This window comes from Balaenoptera physalus, assembly GCF_965194825.1.
Source record: "Balaenoptera physalus genome assembly, chromosome: 11".
Classification (NCBI taxonomy): Eukaryota; Metazoa; Chordata; class Mammalia; order Artiodactyla; family Balaenopteridae; genus Balaenoptera; species Balaenoptera physalus.
The window spans coordinates 106,528,266-106,549,378 of NC_138896.1; the positions used below are offsets into that span (position 1 = coordinate 106,528,266).

Consider the following 21,113-nt stretch of genomic DNA (forward strand, 5'->3'; position numbering starts at 1 on the left):
TTCTAGGGGAAATATCCAGTGTAAGTAAACATGACTATCAAACTTAAAGATAAAAATCAGCTAAGGAATAAATAGAAGTTTGTTGGTGGAAAAAAAAAACCATCTAAATTAGATACTGGGTTTTAAATCACTGCAAACATCTATAAATATTTTCTTTCAGAAAATTTCCAACAAAATTTAAAGATGAGCACATGAGTATTTCTTCTCATCAAAATAGGAAATTGCTTTATAAATATGAGATCATCTTAAGACAAGGCTACATTTGTAGGAGATTATCTCTTATTGGCAAAAACACTTGCTCGAAAAGCTGGAATCATATGAAATTGCCATTGTTCAACTGTTTTTGACCTGCAAAAAAACCAATTTCACTTTAAGTGTTCCACGTGTGCCAGAAATACCATGCACTGGGGTACAACAGGGCCTCTGTTTTCAGGTAACATGGATTTAGCCAAAAAGACAGAATAGAGGCACAGTGCATTCACTGTAGTTTAAAAAATTTTTTTTGACATAACTACTCAGTTTCTCCTCCATATTTCAGTGCCATACAGACTGAAACAATTAAGAATATTATTTTTTCAATTCATTACTGAATTTTTTTCAATTCATTACTATGCTAAGGACTCCTGATAGAAAACAAATTTCCTTCGATTTGGTCCTGACCATCCAGTTTAGGACCCAGAAACCATGTTAAAATGGAGAGGGATGTTAGAAAAAGGAATTAAAAGAGGTTACCTCTTGGAGTCTTTTTACATAATTTGTACCTTTTATTTCTTCATGTTATAGAGAAGATGTGCTCCTAATCCCCCTAAAAGTGTTTTTTCCCCCCCTATAAAGCATGGTCATGCATACAGTACAGAGTGAAAAGAATATTAAAAGTTCACAAAATAATTGGGAGAGAAATACCTAGAAAGCAGTTATTTTCTACTTAGAAACTTATCACCTAGCTCTCAGTTGTTTCAAACATCCTTATGCAGAAAGGTCACTGCCCTGACAATCTACACAACTTCCGCCATTTAATTGTACTATATATTTGAAAATACATGATCAGAGGTTCATGTGAAGGAGAAACAAAAATGACTCTCTTTATTGTTTAGGAGAAATGTGGAGGCTTCCCAGCCCCCTCACCCCCACCCACACACCTGGAATGAGGAGAAGGGAAGCAAGGAAAATTTATTCTAATACTCCTAAAAAGTTCCTGTTAGGCTTGGAGATCCAAGAAAAAAGATGAAATTTGACATGGGGATGAAGGCAAGAGCTTTGCTCATTTTTGCTTGAATGCACACATCCTACACTGAGGTCACCTGTGAGCAACTAAAGGTTTCCCCTTAAGACAATAACACATTTCAGGACTTAACAATTCTGACTAACAACCAAGGAAGTGTAGAATGTCTACTGATTTACTATTTGTTTAAGCTTCTGTCTGCAGAGAATGAACTGTGACACAATTTAGCCACCAACTGCTACATTTTAAAAAATAGAGCTTTTAAAAAACAGAATGGGTTTTTGAAATAAGCTCAACTCTCAGCACATCTCTTTCCAAAGTAGTTTCTGCACTCACTTAAAAAGAGAGCTCAATGACTGCCTCAACAGAGGTCCACTGCCAAGGCTGATTCATAAAATCAGCAGCCCCTCTTCTAAGAGGGCTTGCTTGCTTTCTTTCTTTCTTTTTTTTTTTTAAGTTTGATTTTCTTAGTTTAAAAGAAGTTTTCCCCCAAAGCTGCACACATGAAACCTGTTTTTGAAGCACAACTCTGTAAAAATTGATTCCTGAGCCTTCAGGTTACTGCTTTTCACACACTCCTTAATGAAGGAATATGCGAGTTTCTTAATACAACCACTCATGTTAACATTTTCAAGCCGGTCATGCTTATTGAACTATTTTATGGTAGTTTTCCCCAGTTTAATATTAAACTCTGTATGAAAGCACTGATTCCAAGGACCAATAAAGCTTTCTCATTTTGGTCAAAAGCTGCTACATGAATTGCTAATTAAACATGCACTTTTTACCCACTATTCTCTCCTTCACTCACACCCTCTGAAAACTGTAACTGAGAAGCAGACTACAACTTCCTGCAAATTCACAGATGATAGCTCTAGTTTTAGGGGAACAAAATCTGGGGTTTCCAGTGCAGTCAGCCTTAATAAACCTTTGTGTCTGTCTGAGGAAAGAACAAAAGGCGGCGCTTCCTCCCTCTGTCCCTCCTTAGCACCGGAGGAGGCAGGCTTGACAGAACAGTTCTAGAGAAAAAGGAGACCATGCCAAAGCTGCTGAGAGTTTCCCCTAAACACACACACACAAAGCTACCCAAGGTACCCACCTTGGATAGCTGCCTCCTGAGGCTAAAGCGCTGAACCATGGTCACCCTGAGTAATCTTCAGACAAAGCAATCCACGAAGGGAAGGGCTTTTTAAAAAACAGCTTCTTGTAAAAGTCGGTGGCAAAACATTTTGAAGACTATCACAGAAGTCCAAAGAATGTGCCTGGGAGTCTTAGCAAACTTGGAAGCCCTTCATTGTTCTACGGGAGATACGGCAAAGCCCACGTAGGAGGGAGAGGGCGGCAGCCGCGGCGGGGAGGGCGGAATCCTGGAGCTGCTGCGCCCAGTGCCCGGCTCTGCTAGCACTTCCTGTGAGTCAGCCGAGAGGGGTCCAGGCAGAAGGACCACCCCTTCCCTTTCCACCAAATCATGAGCCTAGGATGCCGCCGTGGTGCCACCTGAGACTCCGGGGACTGACCTGATTGTCTGTGTGGGAGGAGGACCGGAGCGCTGGGGTCAGAAGGCATCTGCCTCCAGGAGAAACTGGCAACCGCGACGATTCCTCCCACCCGACCCCTCCCAGTGGAGGGGGTCCGCGGCAAAGTCAACAACCCCTACTCAACCTCCGCCGCAGGTAATCTTGCTGGGCGAAACCGTGTGAACGAAGCCCTACTCCGAGAAGGAAACTCCTCCCCGCTGGCTCGGCAGCCGTCCGGCTTTGTCTAAGTAATTGGCCAAGCCTTTCCTCTTACTCACAGGGAGGGGTCCGGCCGGCCTGGGGCAGGAATGTCAGGTGCAGAGACGCCTATTCCGAGGGTGACTTCAACTTCTTTAGAAAGTTAGACAAATTGAAACTGCCTCCTGAGATGCTTTCCCTCTCTCATTAGAACAATGTAACTTTAAAAAATATACACACAAAAGGAACAGCTCAGACTGAATTAATGCAGGTAAAAAAGGTATGAAAAAATGTCAATTGTGAGGGCAGTTCCAAAGATAAAAAAATATTTTGTTATCATTTACTAGTCTCTTCCTATCTATTTGATTCTGCTTCCAGACAGCAAATTTAAGGATAAAGCTTCATTTTAATGAAACTGTCCACTCTATATGCTCCTCTCCAAATTTTTCATTACTTCTGAATGAATTTAATAACTGACCAAGGCAGAACTTTTTGGCATATATTTTTTCCTGCTCCAGTGACTCTCAATTCTCTGTGAGCATGACGACGTGTTAGGCTACATACAGCCTTTTTGAAGTGAACCTACTATATGCAGTTGTTGTGTTGAGTACTTAACATCTTTCATCCCACTGATTTCTCAAACAACCCTGTGAAATATGTATTAATATCCAACTCAGATAAGTAAAGCAGGGATCTTCTCTCTAAAATCTCAATATTATGAGTAAACCATATAGTGCTACTAAATTTTTTCTTCAGGTGAGAAAAATGAAAAATGGATTTGAAAAGATAGGTCTTGGGGCTTCCCTGGTGGCGCAGTGGTTAAGAATCTGCCTGCCAATGCAGGGGACATGGGTTCGAGCCCTGGTCCGTGAAGATCCCGCATGCCATGGAGCAACTAAGCCTGTGCACCACAACTACTGAGCCTGCACTCGAGAGCCCATGAGCCAAAACTACTGAAGCCCGCACGGCTAGAGCCAGTGCTCTGCAACAAAGAGAAGCCACCACAATGAGAAGCCTACGCACCACTACGCAGAGTAACCCCTGCTCGTCGCAACTGGAGAAAGCCTGCGTGCAGCAACGAAGACCCAATGCAGCCAAAATTAAATAAATCAATAAATAAAATTTAAAAAAAAGATCTTTGAGCGATGGTTATTCTCAACTATGCCCATATCACACACTACTGTTTCCAATTATCACCAAATATGATGCACAAGTTTAAAAAATTCACCTAAAATATGACACACACATTTCACAGTACCTTAGGAAGAGAAAAGAGGTACCAAATTCAAACAAATAGCAGGATGCCAAGGCTCCAAAAAATTACTCTAACCAAAACGCATATATGAAATTTTTATTCCAAAAAACTTTAAATGGAAAAGAATTGCACATATTTAACTAAACTTTGTGAGATTCCAAAGCTTACAAAAACTATTAGATGAACAGGTCTGAATGAAAGTGAAGACTCCTTCATATCTGGGTTCAGAGTATGCAATGTAACCTAACAGTTAAACTAACTGATTGAAATTTAATTCGAAGTGGAAAGTAGATTGATAGAGAACTTGAATTCTGTGTGTTTTCTTTTTAATGGTAAGAGTACCAGTACCTCTGTTTTTCTCCTACAAAGAAAGAAACCAAGTATTCAGAAAACTTCTCCTGGGAATGCAGAAGAATTAATGAGATGCTTTCGGCTTGCATGATCTTAGTTCCCCAACCAGGGACTGAACCCACACCCTTGGCAGTGAAAGCGTGGAGTCCTAACCACTGGACTGCCAGGGAATTCCCAAGACATAGTGTCTTTAAACATAAACATGAGGTGTTTCTGATACAAGCAACCAGAATCCCAGATCATTGCTGTAAGATTCTTTCTAACCCTACCCCCACCAAAAAAAAAAAAAAAAAAAAAAAGGAAAGAGGAAAAGGAATTAGAAAAAAAATGTCAAAAGTCTACAGACTCAAGTACTCATTAAATATCAATCATAACTGAACAGGGTATAAATCCTCAAAGTGCCAGATACACATAAGAAGACTTAAAAGGATGGTGTCTTCATTCTAGGAGGAACCTACTCAGTTTTTGCCTATTAAAATAAAGATAAAACTTGAATTGTTTAAATGCAATAAAACCTGTTACAAGTAATTCAAACACATGAATCCAATTCATTCCTTGATAAAACAAAAAACTGAAAAGATACTCAATAAATTGAGCTGTTAGGGGAAAGATTAGAATCTCTAAATTTCATCTATTTTGAGGAGTCTGGCATCTTTTTGGATGAGAATAGCAGACCAAGATCAAAGGTTACAAAATAATAACAGGAAACATAAAAATGCATAACCGAGAGAAAAATCAACAGCCCTGTAACATTCCCTATTACTCCAGGACCCAAATATACAATGCCATTTTCAGTAGTCTGTGACTAAAAATCCACATCTTCTTTTTTTTCTTTTCTTTTTTTTAAAATAAATTTATTTATTTAATTTATTTATTTTTGGCTGCGTTGGGTCTTTGTTGGCTGCGTGCGGGCTTTCTCTAGTTGCGGTGAGCGGGGGCTACTCTTCGTTGTGGTGCACAGGCCTCATCGCGCTGGCTTCTCTTGTTATGGAGCACGGGCTCTGGGCACATGGGCTCCAGTAGTTGTGGCACACGGGCTTAGTTGTTCCGCAGCATGTGGGATCTTCCCGGACCAGGGCTTGAACCTGTGTGCCCTGCACTGGCAGGCAGATTCCCAATCACTGCGCCACCAGGGAAGCCCCACATCTTCTTACACTCTATGCAGAAGCAGATAAGAACTGTCCATAGTGTTCTTCATACTTTTTGTATCATGTACTCTTTGTGAATCTGTTAAAACCTATGGACTCAGTCACTGGAGTGACATACAGGAAATGCATGAATGGACATACTCATGGACATACTCAGTGTTTTTGATACCATTCCAAATGGTTCATGGATTCCACTAAAGCTTGTTGATAGACGCTGTATTAAGAACTCTTGGAAAAGGGAACTCTCATACACTGTCTGTGGGAATGTAAATTGGTGCAGCCACTGTGGAAAACAGTATGGAGGTTTCTCAAAAGACTAAAGTAAGTAATAATAATAAATAACAGCTACCATGTTAAAAAAAAACTAAAAAAAGAACTACCATATGACCCAGCAATTCCACTCCTGGGTATATACCCAAAAAAACCCAAAAAACACTAATTGGAAAAGATATATGCACCCCAATGTTCATAGCAGCATTATCTACAATTCCCAAGATACAGAAGCAACCTAAGTGTCCATCAACAGATGAATGGATAAAGAAGATGAGGCAAATATATATATCTCATTCTTTTTTACAGCTGAGTAGTATTATATATAATGGAAAACTACTCAGCCATAAAAAAGAACGAAATCTTGCCATTTACAGCAACATGGATGGACCCAGCGGCTATTAATGCTAAGTGAAATAATTCAGAGAAAGACAAATACTGTATGATATCACTTATATTTAGAATCTAAAAAAATACAACAAACTAGTGAATATAACAAAAAAGAAGCAGACTCACAGATATGGAGAACAAACTAGTGGTTACCAGTGGGGAGAGGGAAGGGGTGAAGGGCAATATAGGGGTAGATATTTTATAATAACTATAAATGGAGTATAACCTTTAAAAATTGTGAATCACTATATTATACACCTGTGACTTATGTAATATTACTGTACATCAAGTATACTTCAATAGAAAAAAAAAAAAGAACCCTTGTTACTGTCATGACTGAAAAAGAGCTGATCATCATCAATCACTAAGCCATCTTGTTTTCTGCTTTGCCCCATCGGTAACAGTTCTTAGTAAAACTGGGAAACAGAAAGAAAAAAAAAAGCCTGTTCCTTACATTTTCCTTACTGTATGTCATAAGATAATCTACTTCCAAAGCCACAAATGGTCTTTATAAAATGGTCTTTTATTTTGTTTTAATTTTTCTTCATTACCATTATAGAAAAAAAAAAAGAAAAGAAAATTATTTTATTCTCCTTGTTTTATCCATCATATACAACTCCACACTGAGCATAATATTAAAACTTATTGAACTGTATGTTTTCCTGCACATGTATAAACATATTCATGCCTGTTTGTTTGACAAAACTAAGACTGTACTGTTACTACTGAAAAAAAAATTCAGAAACACCTTGGATGAAAACTTATGAAATTTAAGTAATTATCCCAATTTAGCTGGTTTCTATATTCACAACACGTGTCCCTCCCTTTACACCAGCTTAATTCTTAAAATTCCCTGTAAACACATTTTAAAAATAAACTGATATTAAAGTTTTGTATTTACTATTGAACATCATGTATTACAAGTTACACTTTTACAGAGAAGGAAACTAAAGTTCAAAGAGATTTTCAAACTTGCCCCAAATCACAAAATTGGTATTAGAATTGGGACTAGAACCCCAAATACCCAGATTTCACTACACTGCTTTTCCCATTACATCATGCTTCCTCTTACTGGGTTAGCCCAAAAAGTTCATTCGGTTTTTTCCGTAAGATGGCTCTAGTAGCACTTAGTTGGCTTTAACTTCATTCGAAACAATTTTGTTAGACTGTATTGTGACAGCTGTCATATCAGCATGCATTAAAAAAAAAAACAACTCATCAAAATTGGTGAATTTTTGTGTAGCCATTTTAATACTGAAGATGGAAGAAAAAAAGCAACATTTTCGGCATATTATGCTTTATTATTTCAAGAAAGGTAAAACCTCAACTGAAACACACAAAAAAAGATTTGTGCAGTGTATGGAGAAGGTGCTGTGACTGAATGTGTCAAGAGTGGTTTCTGAAGTTTCATGCTGGAGATTTTCTTGCTGGACAATACTCCATGGTCAGGTAGACCAGTTGAAGTTGACAGCAATCAAATCGAGACATTAATTGAGATCAACATCATACCACAGGGGAGATAGCCGACATACTCAAAATATCCAAATCAAGTGCTGAAAATCATTTGCACCAGCTTGATTATGTAAATCGATTTGACGTTTGGGTTCCACATAAGTGAAAAAAACCTTCTTGATGGTATTTCCGCATGTGATTCTCTACTGAAACGTAACGAAAACGTTTCATTTTTAAAACAAATTGTGACAGGCAATGAAAAGTGGATATTGTACAATAATGTGGGACGGAAGAGATCGTGGGGCAAGTGAAATGAACCACCACCAACCACACCAAAGGCCGGTCTTCATCCAAAGAAGGTGATGTTGTATATATGGTGGGATTGGAAGGGAGTCCTCTATTATGAGCTCCTTCCGGAAAACCAAATGATTAATTCCAGCAAGTACTGCTCCCAATTAGACCAACTGAAAGCAGCACTCCACAAAACGCATCCGGAATTAGTCAACAGAAAACTCATAATCTTCCATCAGGGTAACGCAAGACCGCATGTTTCTTTGATGACCAGGCAAAAACTGTTATAGCTTGGCTGGGAAGTTCTGATTCATCTGTCACATTCACCAGACATTGCACCTTTGGATTTCCATTTATTTTGTTTTTTACAAAATTCTCTTAATGGAAAAAATTTCAATTCCCTGAAAGACTGTAAAAGGCACCTGGAACAGTTCTTTGCTCAAAACGATAAAAAGTTTTGGTAAGACGGAATTATGAAGTTCCCTAAGAAATGGCAGAAGGTAGTGGAACAAAATGGTAAATACGTTGTGTGATAAAGTTCTTGTGCTATAATACAGTTACAGTGGTGGCACAAAGGAGGGAAAGATGAACTTTCTGTGGGACAAGAAAAAATCTTAAAGTTGGAGTCTTTAAGGCTGGATAGAAATTCTGCAAATGGACAAAAAAGGGGAAGGGCATTCCAGGGAGTACAAAAAACACAAGTTAAAGACACAGAGGCGCAAATCAAGTGATAAGTAAAATTTAGTTTTTCCACACTAACAAGGCAACATGTTGTAAGCCTGAATATTTTTCAGAATATTTTTTCTTTGTGGAATGGGAATGTAGATTATAAAAAAATTCATTTATTCCTTCTTTCTAAATTGCACATGTTTGTTAACTATTTTGCTATAAACTGCCCAAACGGGTATAGCCCATCATTAACGAATAATAATGTGATAGGTTCTTTCTTTACAGAAGTTACGATTGTTTCAGTTATTGTCTGTCTTTAAAGCAAAGAGAGAGAAAAATCTATTTTCAAAAAGTTTAGTAAATAACATCTCCAGTTTCAGGATTCCCTATGGCAATTCAGGCCCCTTGAATGATATGAGCATTCTGTCTTGAAGAAATAAATTTCTTTTGGGAATCCCACAATAGATAACAATAAGATACCATATTTTATCTACCCAAGAACAGATTAAGTAACTTGTGAAGTTATTTACAAAAGTCCAAGCCACTGTCAATATAAATAACCCTGAAAGTAGTATAATTTATTAAGTAGTAAGATGTTAAAAGATATTGATGATTAAAAAAATTTGAACACCTGGGCTTCCCTGGTGGTACAGTGGTTAAGAATCCGCCTGCCAATGCAGGGGACACGGGTTTGAGCCCTGGTCCGGTAAGATCCCACATGCCGCGGAGCAACTAAGCCTGTGCGCCACAACTACTGACCCTGCGCTCTAGAGCCCGCGAGCCACAACTGCTGAAGCCCACGCGCCTAGAGCCTGTGCTCCGCAACAAGAGAAGCCACCGCAATGATAAGTCCGTGCACCGCAACGAAGAGTAGCCCCCGCTCTCCGCACCTAGAGAAAAGCCAGCGTGAAGCAATGAAGACCTACCACAGCCAAAAATAAAATAAATTAAAAAAAATTTTTTTGAACACCTAATTGTATTCAATTCCATAACTCATTGTAATGGCTGATTTAAACAGCAGCCAACCATATCAAATTAACATTTTTATTTTGATGAACTGGACATGGCTCTTTTAAATATGCTAAATTAAGGTTGCCTCCTTTTATTACATCAGCAATGTTTTAGAATTTGCGTTTATTTCTCCCCCCAGAAACCCATGCTGTGCATCACCTGCACTGAATGCATACAAGGGGGAGAAAAGTAAAGGGAGAAGAGAGGGAGGGAGGAAGAGTTTATAATGTGCCTACTAAGTACCAAACAACCAACATGATTATTGTTTGCTACGATGCAAAGAACACCCAGCAAGATTATGTATTTGAAATACTTAAACACTATAAAATCAAGTTCTTAAAACGGTTTACAAGGTGTTTCCTGTGCTGGTCCCTGCTTTCCCTCTCCAGACATCTCACATTACTTTCAACTTAACTCCAAATCTCAGCTTAGACTTCTGCTCCTTCAGGAAAACCTTCTCTATCAACCCTCAACGACCTCTTTCTCCACCTTACTAATTGATTCTTCCTTAATACACTGTAATTTCCTTGTCTGCATCCCCTTCATCAAAACATAAGCTCCTTAGGGGCAGGGATTCTGGCACCTACTAGGCCAAATATTTATTAAATACTTACTGAATGAATGGCTTAAAAATATAATGACTCTATAAAACTTTAAAAGTTTCTAAGACATTCTGGATTTCCCTCTCTCTCCCTCAACCATCTCCCTTACCCATAAACTCCCTGATTTTTCCACCTAATTCTACTCGTTCTTCTATTCCACTTTGTGAAAATTAATTTTATTAACTATTTGTCAATTACTTATCTCCCACTTATGATTCTTTATAATTTAACATTTTCCAATAAAATGTTTCCTGTAAAAATTCAGAAAATACAGTAAAATATAAAGAAAATTTGTTAATAATCTCACCATACAGAAGTAACCACTAATTGTGTTTAGATAAATTTTCATCTGGGCCTTTTCTTTATTTTTAATTATACAAGTAATTTATAAATGCTTAATTGTTGTAACCACTGTTATCAGTTTAACCTTCCTTTAGTATGAATTTATATATTATTTACTTATAAAAGTACACAGTATTATTTGTAGGTTTGTTTTTAGCTTGGTTTGTTTTTTAACCCAACTAATATCATACCATACATATTATTTGAAACCTCCTTTGCTGTGGTCTGAATGTTTGTGTCCACCCAAAATTCTTATGTTGAAATCCTAAAACCCAGTGTGATACTACTAGGAGGTAGGACCTTTGAGAGGTGCTACAGTCGCCATGTGGGACTAGTGCTCTTATAAAAGACACCCCAGAGCTCCCTAGTCCCTTCCAACATGTGAGGATACAAAAAGAAGTCTGAGACCCAGAAAAGGGCCCTCACCCAACCACACTGGCACCCAGATCTCGAATGTCTAGCCTCTGGAACTGTGAGAAATAAATTATTGTGTTTATAAACGTCTCAGTCTGTGGTACTTGGTTACAGCAACGCAAATAAGCTAAGATATCTGTTTTTAAAAACTCAATTAACTTAGAAAATTTCGTCAGTACATATGGATCTCCACTATCTAATTGCTACACAGCATTCCACAGTATAGACAGAACAGTTTATTTATCCATCCTCTTTTTAAATTAATTAATTAATGGCTGCGTTGGGTCTTTGTTGCTGCGGGTAGGCTTTCTCTAGTTGTGGCGAGCAGGGGCTACTCTTTGTTGCAGTGCGAGGGCTTCTCATCGCAGTGGCTTCTCTTGTTGCAGAGCATGGGCTCTAGGCGCGCGGGCTCAGTAGTTGTGGCACACGGACTTAGTTGCTCTGCGGCATGTGAGATCTTCCCGGACCAGGGCTCAAACCCATGTCCCCTGTATTGGCAGGTGGATTCTTAACCACTGCGCCACCAGAGAAGCCCTATCCATTTTCTTATGACCATTTAGATTATTTCTACATTTCTGCTAGTACTACATACTGCCTATACATGCCTGCTTTGGGATGTGTGATTTTTTTTTTTCCCTCCAGGATAGACACTAAGATAAGATCCTACCTACTGAAGGTCCATTTTTTTGGAAGCCATTCCTGTTCACTTCAGTTCACTGTCACTTCTGCTTCTGCATAGCTCACAGTGATAGTTCTTGTACTTTTATATTTGGTATGCAGATCTTGTACTGTTAGTTTTTTCTGCATTAAGGTTGTCTTTCATCAAATTAAAAATGAGCACCTTGAAGGATTACATCTCATACTTTCTGTATCCCAGTTGCATAGAACCTTACACATAGTAGACATTCAATTAAATATTTGTCAAATGCCCTGAAAACCATAAAAGAAAACATGGTCTTATCTGATAGGATTACCTTATTTCTTTATTCCAAAATAAAACATTACATAGGATATCACTGCTTTAGATTTCATCTTCTCCATTTACAGACATGAACCTCACAAAGAACAAATCACCTTACTCAAGTCCAAAATATTACATCTTTGATTCCCTTTTGCCTACATGTCTTATAAAGAGACACATTATCTAGCAGAATTTATACTTCAAAAAATGATACTAGGGAGAGTGATGTCAGCAAAATGGCAGACTAGGAAAATACAGGCCCTCCTTCCCCTACGGAGACACTGAGTTAACAACAAAAGACAGACCAGAATATCACTGCAAAAACTCTAGAGAACAGTTAAGAAGCTATAGCAGCTGGGCTATTGTAAACCCAACACAAGATTCCAATGAAAGGGGTAGGAAAATTTGTGATGTTTGGCATCCCATTCATGCCGCTTCCCCTGCAGAGCATAGTGTGGAGCAACCAGGAAGAAACCCCTCATGCCAGGCTCTTCCCTTGGGAACACAAACAAAACAGACAATACATCCAATTCTGGCTTGTCTGGGAACTGCCTGAGGGACTGGCTTCTGTCTTAGGCAACTCAGAGCCCTAAGAGAATAGGAACCAGAGTTGCAAGACACTGTAAACAAGATGCAAAAAGCACCTTACAACTGCAGTTCTGTAGGCAAATCCCAGAGGGAGCTAAGATCAGAAAAGGCTTGAGAGGTCCTAGAAGGAATCCAGTATGCAAAGGCAGGGGGTAGGTGACTGTTTTTTTCAAATGCCCAAGCAAAAAACCACAAAGCATATAAAGAAACAGGGAGGTAGGGCCTAATTAAAGGAACAAAATTAAACTCCAGAAACCGACTCTAAAGAAACAGATCTATGACTTGCCTGACAAAGAATTTTAAATAACTGTCATAACAGTCACTTCAATACATGGTATTGCAAAAACTGGACAGTCACATGCAAAAGAATAAAACGGGACCACTAACACAAAAATTAACCCAAAATGGATTAAAGACTTGAATGTAAGACCTGAAACCATAAAACACCTAGAAGAAAATATAAGCAGTAAGCTCCATGACATCAGTCTTGGCAATGAGTTTTTGGATTTGACACCAAAAGCAAAGGCAACAAAAGTAAAAATAAGCAGGTGGGAATACATCAAACTAATAAGCTTCTGCAAAGCAAAGGAGACCATCAACAAAATGAAAAGACAACCTACTGAATGGGAGAAAATATTTGTAAGTCATATATCTGAAAACGGCTTAATATCCAAAATATATAAAGAACTCATACAACTCAACAACAGAAAATCAAACTGATGAAAAAATGGGCAAAGGATGTGAACTGACATTTCTCCAAAGATGACAAAAGACAGCCAACAAGCATATGAAAAGATGCTCAACATCACTAATCATCAGGGAAATGCAAATCAAAACCACAATGAGATATTGCTTCATACCTGTTAGGATGGCAACTAACAACAACAACAAAAAAACAGAAAACAAGCGTTCGCAAGGACGTGGAGAAATTGGAACCCTTCCATACTGATGTAAAATACAAAACAGTACAACTGCTGTGGAAAAGTGGTATGGCAGTTCCTCAAAAAATTAAAAGTAGAATTAACATATGATCCAGCAATCCCACTTCTGGGTATATATGCAAACGAATTGAAAGCAGGGTCTCAAAACGGTATTTGTACACCCATGTTTATAGCAGCACTATTCACAATAGCCAAGAGGTGGAAGCAAACCAAATATCCAACAGATAAATGGATAAACAAAATGTGGTCTATACACACAAGAGAATAATATTCAGTTTTTAAAAGGAAGAAAATCCTGTAACATGCTACAAGATGGATGAACCTTGAGGACATTATGTTAAGTGAAATAAGCCAGTCAGAAAAAGACAAATACTGTATGATTCCACTTATATGAGGTACCTAGAGTAGTCAAATTCAAACACAAAGTAGAATTGTGGATACCAGTGGCTGAGGGGAGGGAAGAAAGGAAGAGTTTTTAAATGGGTATAGATTTTCAGATTTGCAAGATGAAATGGTTTGGAGACCTATTTCACAACAAAGTGAATATATTTAACACTACTAAATTGTACAGTTAAATAGTAAATTTTGTTATGTGCTTTTACCACAAATTTTTTAAAGTTACACTAATTGTATTTCTATTTCCAAGTATGCTCTTTGATTCAGCACTTCCGTTTCCTTAAACGTCTCTCCTTTTCTTACATTTAGGCATGAAGATCAACCAACAGATGTCTTTTTCCAGAAAAATGGAATATTCTCTAAATAACAGGACATTCTCTCCAGATAGAAATGAAGACTTTTGACAATAACACATCACTGCAGGGCTTTAAAGACCTAATACCAAAAAAAAAAAAAAAGGCTTACTAACAAGAATCCAGCTTCTCCTTTCTGATTTGTTCCTTATAGTACCTTATTACTCATAATCGCACAATGTTAAAAAAGAATTCTTTGAAACATAACTTCTTTAGTCCTCATCTAAATTCTATTTCTCATGCATGGCATGTTTTAAAGGACAATAATTACATTAAAAGTAACTACAACACTAAATGAAATAATTATAATTGTGAGGCTTTGTTCTCTCAGGTGGTACCCCACACAATTGTTTACAATGCCCAGAGCATGTGCTAAAATGAACATAACCACAGTCAGAGAGACAAAGCAACAACAACTCTTCCCTCACAGACTAAAGAAACATCTCTAGCAGTGAAAAATGACAACACTTGTGAAAAGAAAAGACCCAAACACCACACATGTATGGTCAGCAAACCAAGCAACAACAGAAGGTTGTTTAGGATTGTTATGTCTTTCTACTGAGAGGACCATTTTAGCATTATGAAATGTCATTCTTTATCTTTAGCAATACTTCCGGCCTTAATGTCTAACCCATCTGATATTAACAAAGCTTTAACAACAGCTTTCTTTTGGTTAGTGTTTGCATGGTCTTTTTTCTGTCTTTTTACTTCCATCTTGCTATTTGTTTTAAATTTGTCCCATGTGTTCTTTATTCCTTTATTCTTCTTTTCTATTCATCAAGTATTTATAATATTCCGTTTAATCTCTTCTATTAGTTTTTTATGCATTTTTGTGTTATCCTTTTAGTGGTAACCCTGTAAATTATAGGGTTACAGTCTACCTCAACCACCTTCCAAACAAACCAATCCTCCCCCCAGTCCTTTTTGGTATTGTTGTTGTATATTTTATCTCTACAATGTTTTAAACCTCACTGACAGTCGTATTATCATTCTAAAGTTCAACTTTTAACTAACTTAAGGAAATAACACATAAAGGCTGTATACAGAAAAAACAAAATTAAGTGATACTATTCCAGCTAAATTGATATTTGCTGAAATCCTCTACAGATTTGTAGCCTGGCAGCCAGGTACTCAGGGAGTGTGTGTTAGTGTCCAAATTCACAGGCATTGTGTATCTAATTGGCACTCCATGGAATTTATAGCCTCCAGCCTCAGTAGTGTGGAGCTTTTAGAACACCATAGGAACCCTGATGCAACTCTTGGACGTACAGTTATACTGAATAGGGACCTCAACTCTTCCTCTTACTTAGCCTGACATTATCATTTTATCTCATCCTTTCCTCCTACTGGAATATTTCCAAAAATGCTATAGAACAAATTCCTACATTGGACAAAAAGGACTGTTAACTAAACTATTAAGATCTTTTAACTTTATTATGTTGAATCACATAAAATTACCATTTTTATAGGCTACAACTGCTCAACTATTGGCAATTTCATATGGCTCAAAGTACTATTTAAGTATAAAACATAATAAAAACCACAGTTTGGTTAAACTTAATCTAGATTTCCTTCACCCAAATCAGGATTTGGAAAACTAAGCTTTAATATCCAAATTCAAATTTTAAAAAGATTATTCTGTCTATGACACTCTAGGTCAATGAAAAGAGAATGAAGTTCATGTTTAGCTGTCCGGTAAAAAGAATCCGAGACAGACGATAACTACAAAATCGCTATAGGAATGCTATTTTTTTAGTGGCTACAGGAAGAAACAAATGGATCCTAGTCTTTTCTACTTTACAAGAGTGGCCCCCTATATTTCAAAAGGCTCTGTATGGGCTGAAAAATAGACTAACCTGGATCACAACCAGTAGAAATGAAATTTTTGCTGATTTCTACTTTGAGGACAAAGAAGACTTTAGAAGGCAAGTCTATATCAAAGTCCCTCACATTTCTGTTGTAATAAAAGCTTCCTTAGAGAGGAATCATGGATTAAACATGAAGAACTGAACATATTTATCTTGGCTTTCTACTAAAATTGAATAACAAAAGGCATATACCCAGAAAGGCACAGCAAACTTGAAAGGAGACAACAGTAGATAAGAGATGTCAATAAAACTCTCTGGGAGGTGAAAAAACGATGGTCTGGTAATAAATGACAGCTTTTGGGTTTTCTCCGTTCAGATAAGTACTTGGCAGGGTAGTGGGTGGTGTGAGGAAACCAACAAGAAGCAAGCCTATTTATGCCAAAAGTATAGAAAGGTCAAGACTTAGAAGTATCAGGGGCTACTCAAAAACAAGGGCATTGGGTTGGGCCTGAAAACAGAAGGACTGGTTATAAGTATTTATGATGAACACTTAGATCAGCAGCTCATTCTGCTAACTCACAGGAAGGTGATCGGTCCAGAGGTTTATTTTCTGGGGAAGACTGAAACAAGGGACGAGAAGGATTCTAGACTGAGAGACTCTAGACACAGCTGAGGGCTGGAATGAGGTACCATTCTAAGGACATAAGGATTAAACTGATAAATGAGAATTTTAGTCCTCTTCCTCCTAGCAGAAGGCACTAAGTCACAAGGCAGCCAGGCTATTACCACCACCATCATTCATCCACCAGCAAATGCAAAAGTTTGAATAATCTCTCTTGAAAAGGTGACTGTAGAACTGAAGACAAGACCTACAGATACTGACAAGTGGAGGGGTCTGCAATAAAATGTGTCTCTGCCTAATTACTCTGTAGTAAAAAACCATCAACCTACAAGCCTTTCACAAAGAAGAGCTTCCCACAGCATTTTAATGCCTCCCTCAAATATGAAGACAAAGCCATGGCAAGAAAGATACTTGAGAAAAGCCTGTAACAAAAAAGACAGAGACTAAAACACCCAGGAAAAAAGAAAAAGGGAAAGAAACTCTGAAGAGACAGAGACTATATAGGAAGCAAAAACAAAAAACAAAAAATCCTTCGACACAAAAGAAAACATAACCTGTAAGAATAGGTTATTATAAAAAAGTTTTCATAGAAGAGAAATATCACTTCAAAAATTTAAAACATGATAGAAATAAAATATTTTAATGGAAGTACTGGAAAATAAGTTTTAAGGAAATTTCCCAGAAGTCAGGATAAAAAAGAGTCAGAAAGTGAGAGGATTAACCAAGATGGCGGAGTAGGACGTGCTTTCACTCCCTCTTGCGAGAGCACCAGAATCACAACTGGCTGCTGGACAATCATTGACAGGAAGACCCTGGACTTCACCAAGGAGGATACCCCACGTCCAAGGACAGAGGAGAAGCCACAGTGAGACGGTAGGAGGGGCGCAATCAGAGTAAAATCAAATCCCATAACTGCTGGGTGGGTGACTCACAGACTGGCGAACACTTATACCACAGAAGTCCACCCACTGGAGTGAAGGTTCTGAGCCCCACGTCAGGCTTCCCAACCTGGGGGTCCAGCAACGGAAGGAGGAATTCATAGAGAATCAGACTTTGAAGCCTAGTGGGAATTGATTGCAGGACTTCGACAGGACTGGGGGAAACAGAGACCCCACTCTTGGAGGGCACACACAAAGTAATGTGTGCATCGGGACCCAGGGGAAGGAGCAGTGACCCTGGGGGAGACTGAACCAGACCTACCTGCTGGTGTTGGGGTGTCTCCTGCAGAGGCGGGTGGTGGCTCTGTTTCACCGTGGGGACAAGGACACTGGCAGCAGAGGTTCTGGGAAGTGCTCCTTTGCATGAGCCCTCCCATAGTCTGCCATTAACCCTACCAAAGAGCCCAGGTAGGCTCCAGTGTTGGGTTGCCTCAGGCAAAACAACCAACAGGGAGGGAACCCAGCCCCACCCATTAACAGTCAAGTGGATTAAAGTTTTACTGAGCTCTGACCGCCACAGCAACAGTCAGCTCTACCCACCACCAGAGCCTCCCATCAAGCCTCTTAGATAGCCTCAACCACCAGAGGGCAGACAGCAGAAGCAAGAAAAACTACAATCCTGCAGCCTGTGGACCAAAAACCACAGTTACAGAAAGATAGACAAGATGAAAAGGCAGAGGGCTGTGTACCAGATGAAGGAACAAGAAAAAACCCCAGAAAAACAACTAAATGAAGTGGAGATAGGCAACCTTCCAGAAAAAGAATTCAGAATAATGATAGTGAAGATGATCCAGGACCTCGGAATAAGAATGGAGGCAAAGATTGAGAAGATGCAAGAAATGATTAACAAAGACCTAGAAGAATTAAAGAACAAACAAACAGAGATGACCAATACAATAACTGAAATGAAAACTACACTAGAAGGAATCAATAGCAGAATAACTGAGGCAGAAGAATGGATAAGTGACCTGCAAGACAGAATGGTGGAATTCACTGCTGCGGAACAGACTAAAGAAAAAAGAATGAAAAGAAATGAAGACAGCCTAAGAGACCTCTGGGACAACATTAAATGCAACTACATTCGCATTATAGGGGTCCCAGAAGGAGAAGAGAGAGAGAAAGGACCAGAGAAAATATTTGAAGAGATTATAGTCGAAAACTTTCCTAACATGGGAAAGGAAATAGCCACCCAAGTCCAGGAAGCGCAGAGAGTCCCATACAGGATAAACCCAAGGAGAAACACGCCGAGACACATAGTAATCAAAGTGGCAAAAATTAAAGACAAAGAAAAATTATTGAAAGCAGCAAGGGAAAAACGACAAATAACATACAAGGGAACTCCCATAAGGTTAACAGCTGATTTCTCAGCAGAAACTCTGCAAACCAGAAGGGAGTGGCATGATATACTTAAAGTGATGAAAGGGAAGAACCTACAACCAAGATTACTCTACCCGGCAAGGATCTCATTTAGATTTGATGGAGAAATCAAAAGCTTTACAGACAAGCAAAAGCTAAGAGAATTCAGCACCACCAAGCCAGCTCTACAACAAATGCTAAAGGAACTTCTCTAAGTGGGAAACACAAGAGAAGAAAAGGACCTACAAAAACAAACCCAAAACAATTAAGAAAATGGTCATAGGAACATACATATCGATAATTACCTTAAACGTGAATGGATTAAATGCCCCAACCAAAAGACATAGACTGGCTGAATGGATACAAAAACAAGACCCATATATATGCTGTCTACAAGAGACCCACTTCAGACCTAGGGACACATACAGACTGAAAGTGAGGGGATGGAAAAAGATATTCCATGCAAATGGAAATCAAAAGAAAGCTGGAGTAGCTATACTCATATCAGATAAAATAGACTTCAAAATAAAGAATGTTACAAGAGACAAGGAAGGACACTACATAATGATCAAGGGATCAATCCAAGAAGAAGATATAACAATTATAAATATATATGCACCCAACATAGGAGCACCTCAATACATAAGGCAACTGCTAACAGCTATAAAAGAGGAAATCGACAGTAACACAATCATAGTGGGGGACTTTAACACCTCACTTACACCAATGGACAGATCATCCAAAATGAAAATAAATAAGGAAACAGAAGCTTTAAATGACACAATAGATCAGATAGATTTAATTGATATATATAGGACATTCCATCCAAAAACAGCAGATTACACGTTCTTCTCAAGTGCGCACGGAACATTCTCCAGGATAGATCACATCTTGGGTCACAAATCAAGCCTCAGTAAATTTAAGAAAATTGAAATCATATCAAGCATCTTTTCTGACCACAATGCTATGAGATTAGAAATGAATTACAGGGAAAAAAACGTAAAAAAGACAAACACATGGAGGCTAAACAATACGTTACTAAATAACCAAGAGATCACTGAAGAAATCAAAGAGGAAATCAAAAAATACCTAGAGACAATGAAAACACGACGACCCAAAACCTATGGGATGCAGCAAAAGCAGTTCTAAGAGGGAAGTTTATAGCTATACAGGCCTACCTAAAGAAACAAGAAAAATCTCAAGTAAACCATCTAACCTTACACCTAAAGAAACTAGAGAAAGAAAAACAAAACCCAAAGTTAGCAGAAGGAAAGAAATCATAAAGATCAGAGCAGAAATAAATGAAATAGAAACAAAGAAAACAATAGCAAAGATCAATAAAACTAAAAGTTGGTTCTTTGAGAAGATAAACAAAATTGATAAGCCATTAGCCAGACTCATCAGGAAAAAGAGGGAGAGGACTCAAATCAATAAAATCAGAAATGAAAAAGGAGAAGTTACAACAGACACCGCAGAAATACAAAGCATCCTAAGAGACTACTACAAGCAACTTTATGCCAATAAAATGGACAACCTGGAAGAAATGGACAAATTTTTAGAAAGGTATAAACTTCCAAGACTGAACCAGAAAGAAACAGAAAATATGAACAGACCAATCACAAGTAATGAAATTGAAACTGTGATTAAAAATCTTCCAACAAACAAATGTCCAGGACCAGATGGCTTCACAGGTGAATTCTATCAAACATTTAGAGAAGAGCTAACACCTATCCTTCTCAAACTCTTCCAAAAAATTGCTGAGGAAGGAACACTCTCAAACTCATTCTATGAGGCCACCATCACCCTGATACCAAAACCAGACAAAGACACTACAAAAAAAGAAAATTACAGACCAATATCACTGATGAATATAGATGCAAAAATCCTCAACAAAATACTCGCAAACAGAATCCAACAACACATTAAAAGGATCACACACCACGATCAAGTGGGATTTATCCCAGGGATGCAAGGATTCTTCAATATATGCAAATCAATCAATGTGAGACACCATATTAACA

At 38.2% G+C, this 21,113-nt stretch overlaps 1 protein-coding gene and 1 long non-coding RNA gene across 12 annotated transcripts in view; one reads left to right on the forward strand and one right to left on the reverse strand.

Annotated features, from left to right (window-relative positions):
• Positions 1-21,113, reverse strand: part of TMCC1 (transmembrane and coiled-coil domain family 1) — a 220,624-nt gene that overhangs the window by 103,629 nt on the left and 95,882 nt on the right. The window contains exon 1 of one of the 11 annotated variants that reach the window (XM_082413481.1): positions 2,319-2,460. The exons of the other annotated variants lie outside the window; for them this stretch is intronic. Coding sequence (XP_082269607.1) covers positions 2,319-2,357 — 39 coding nt within the window. The 5' untranslated portion in view covers positions 2,358-2,460. Of the gene's footprint in view, positions 1-2,318; positions 2,461-21,113 lie in introns of those variants that run through there. 11 annotated transcript variants of the gene reach the window in all.
• LOC309638040 lies at positions 2,753-4,067 on the forward strand. The gene is made up of 2 exons (XR_014250968.1): positions 2,753-2,892; positions 3,691-4,067. It is a non-coding gene; the product is annotated as an uncharacterized lncRNA (long non-coding RNA).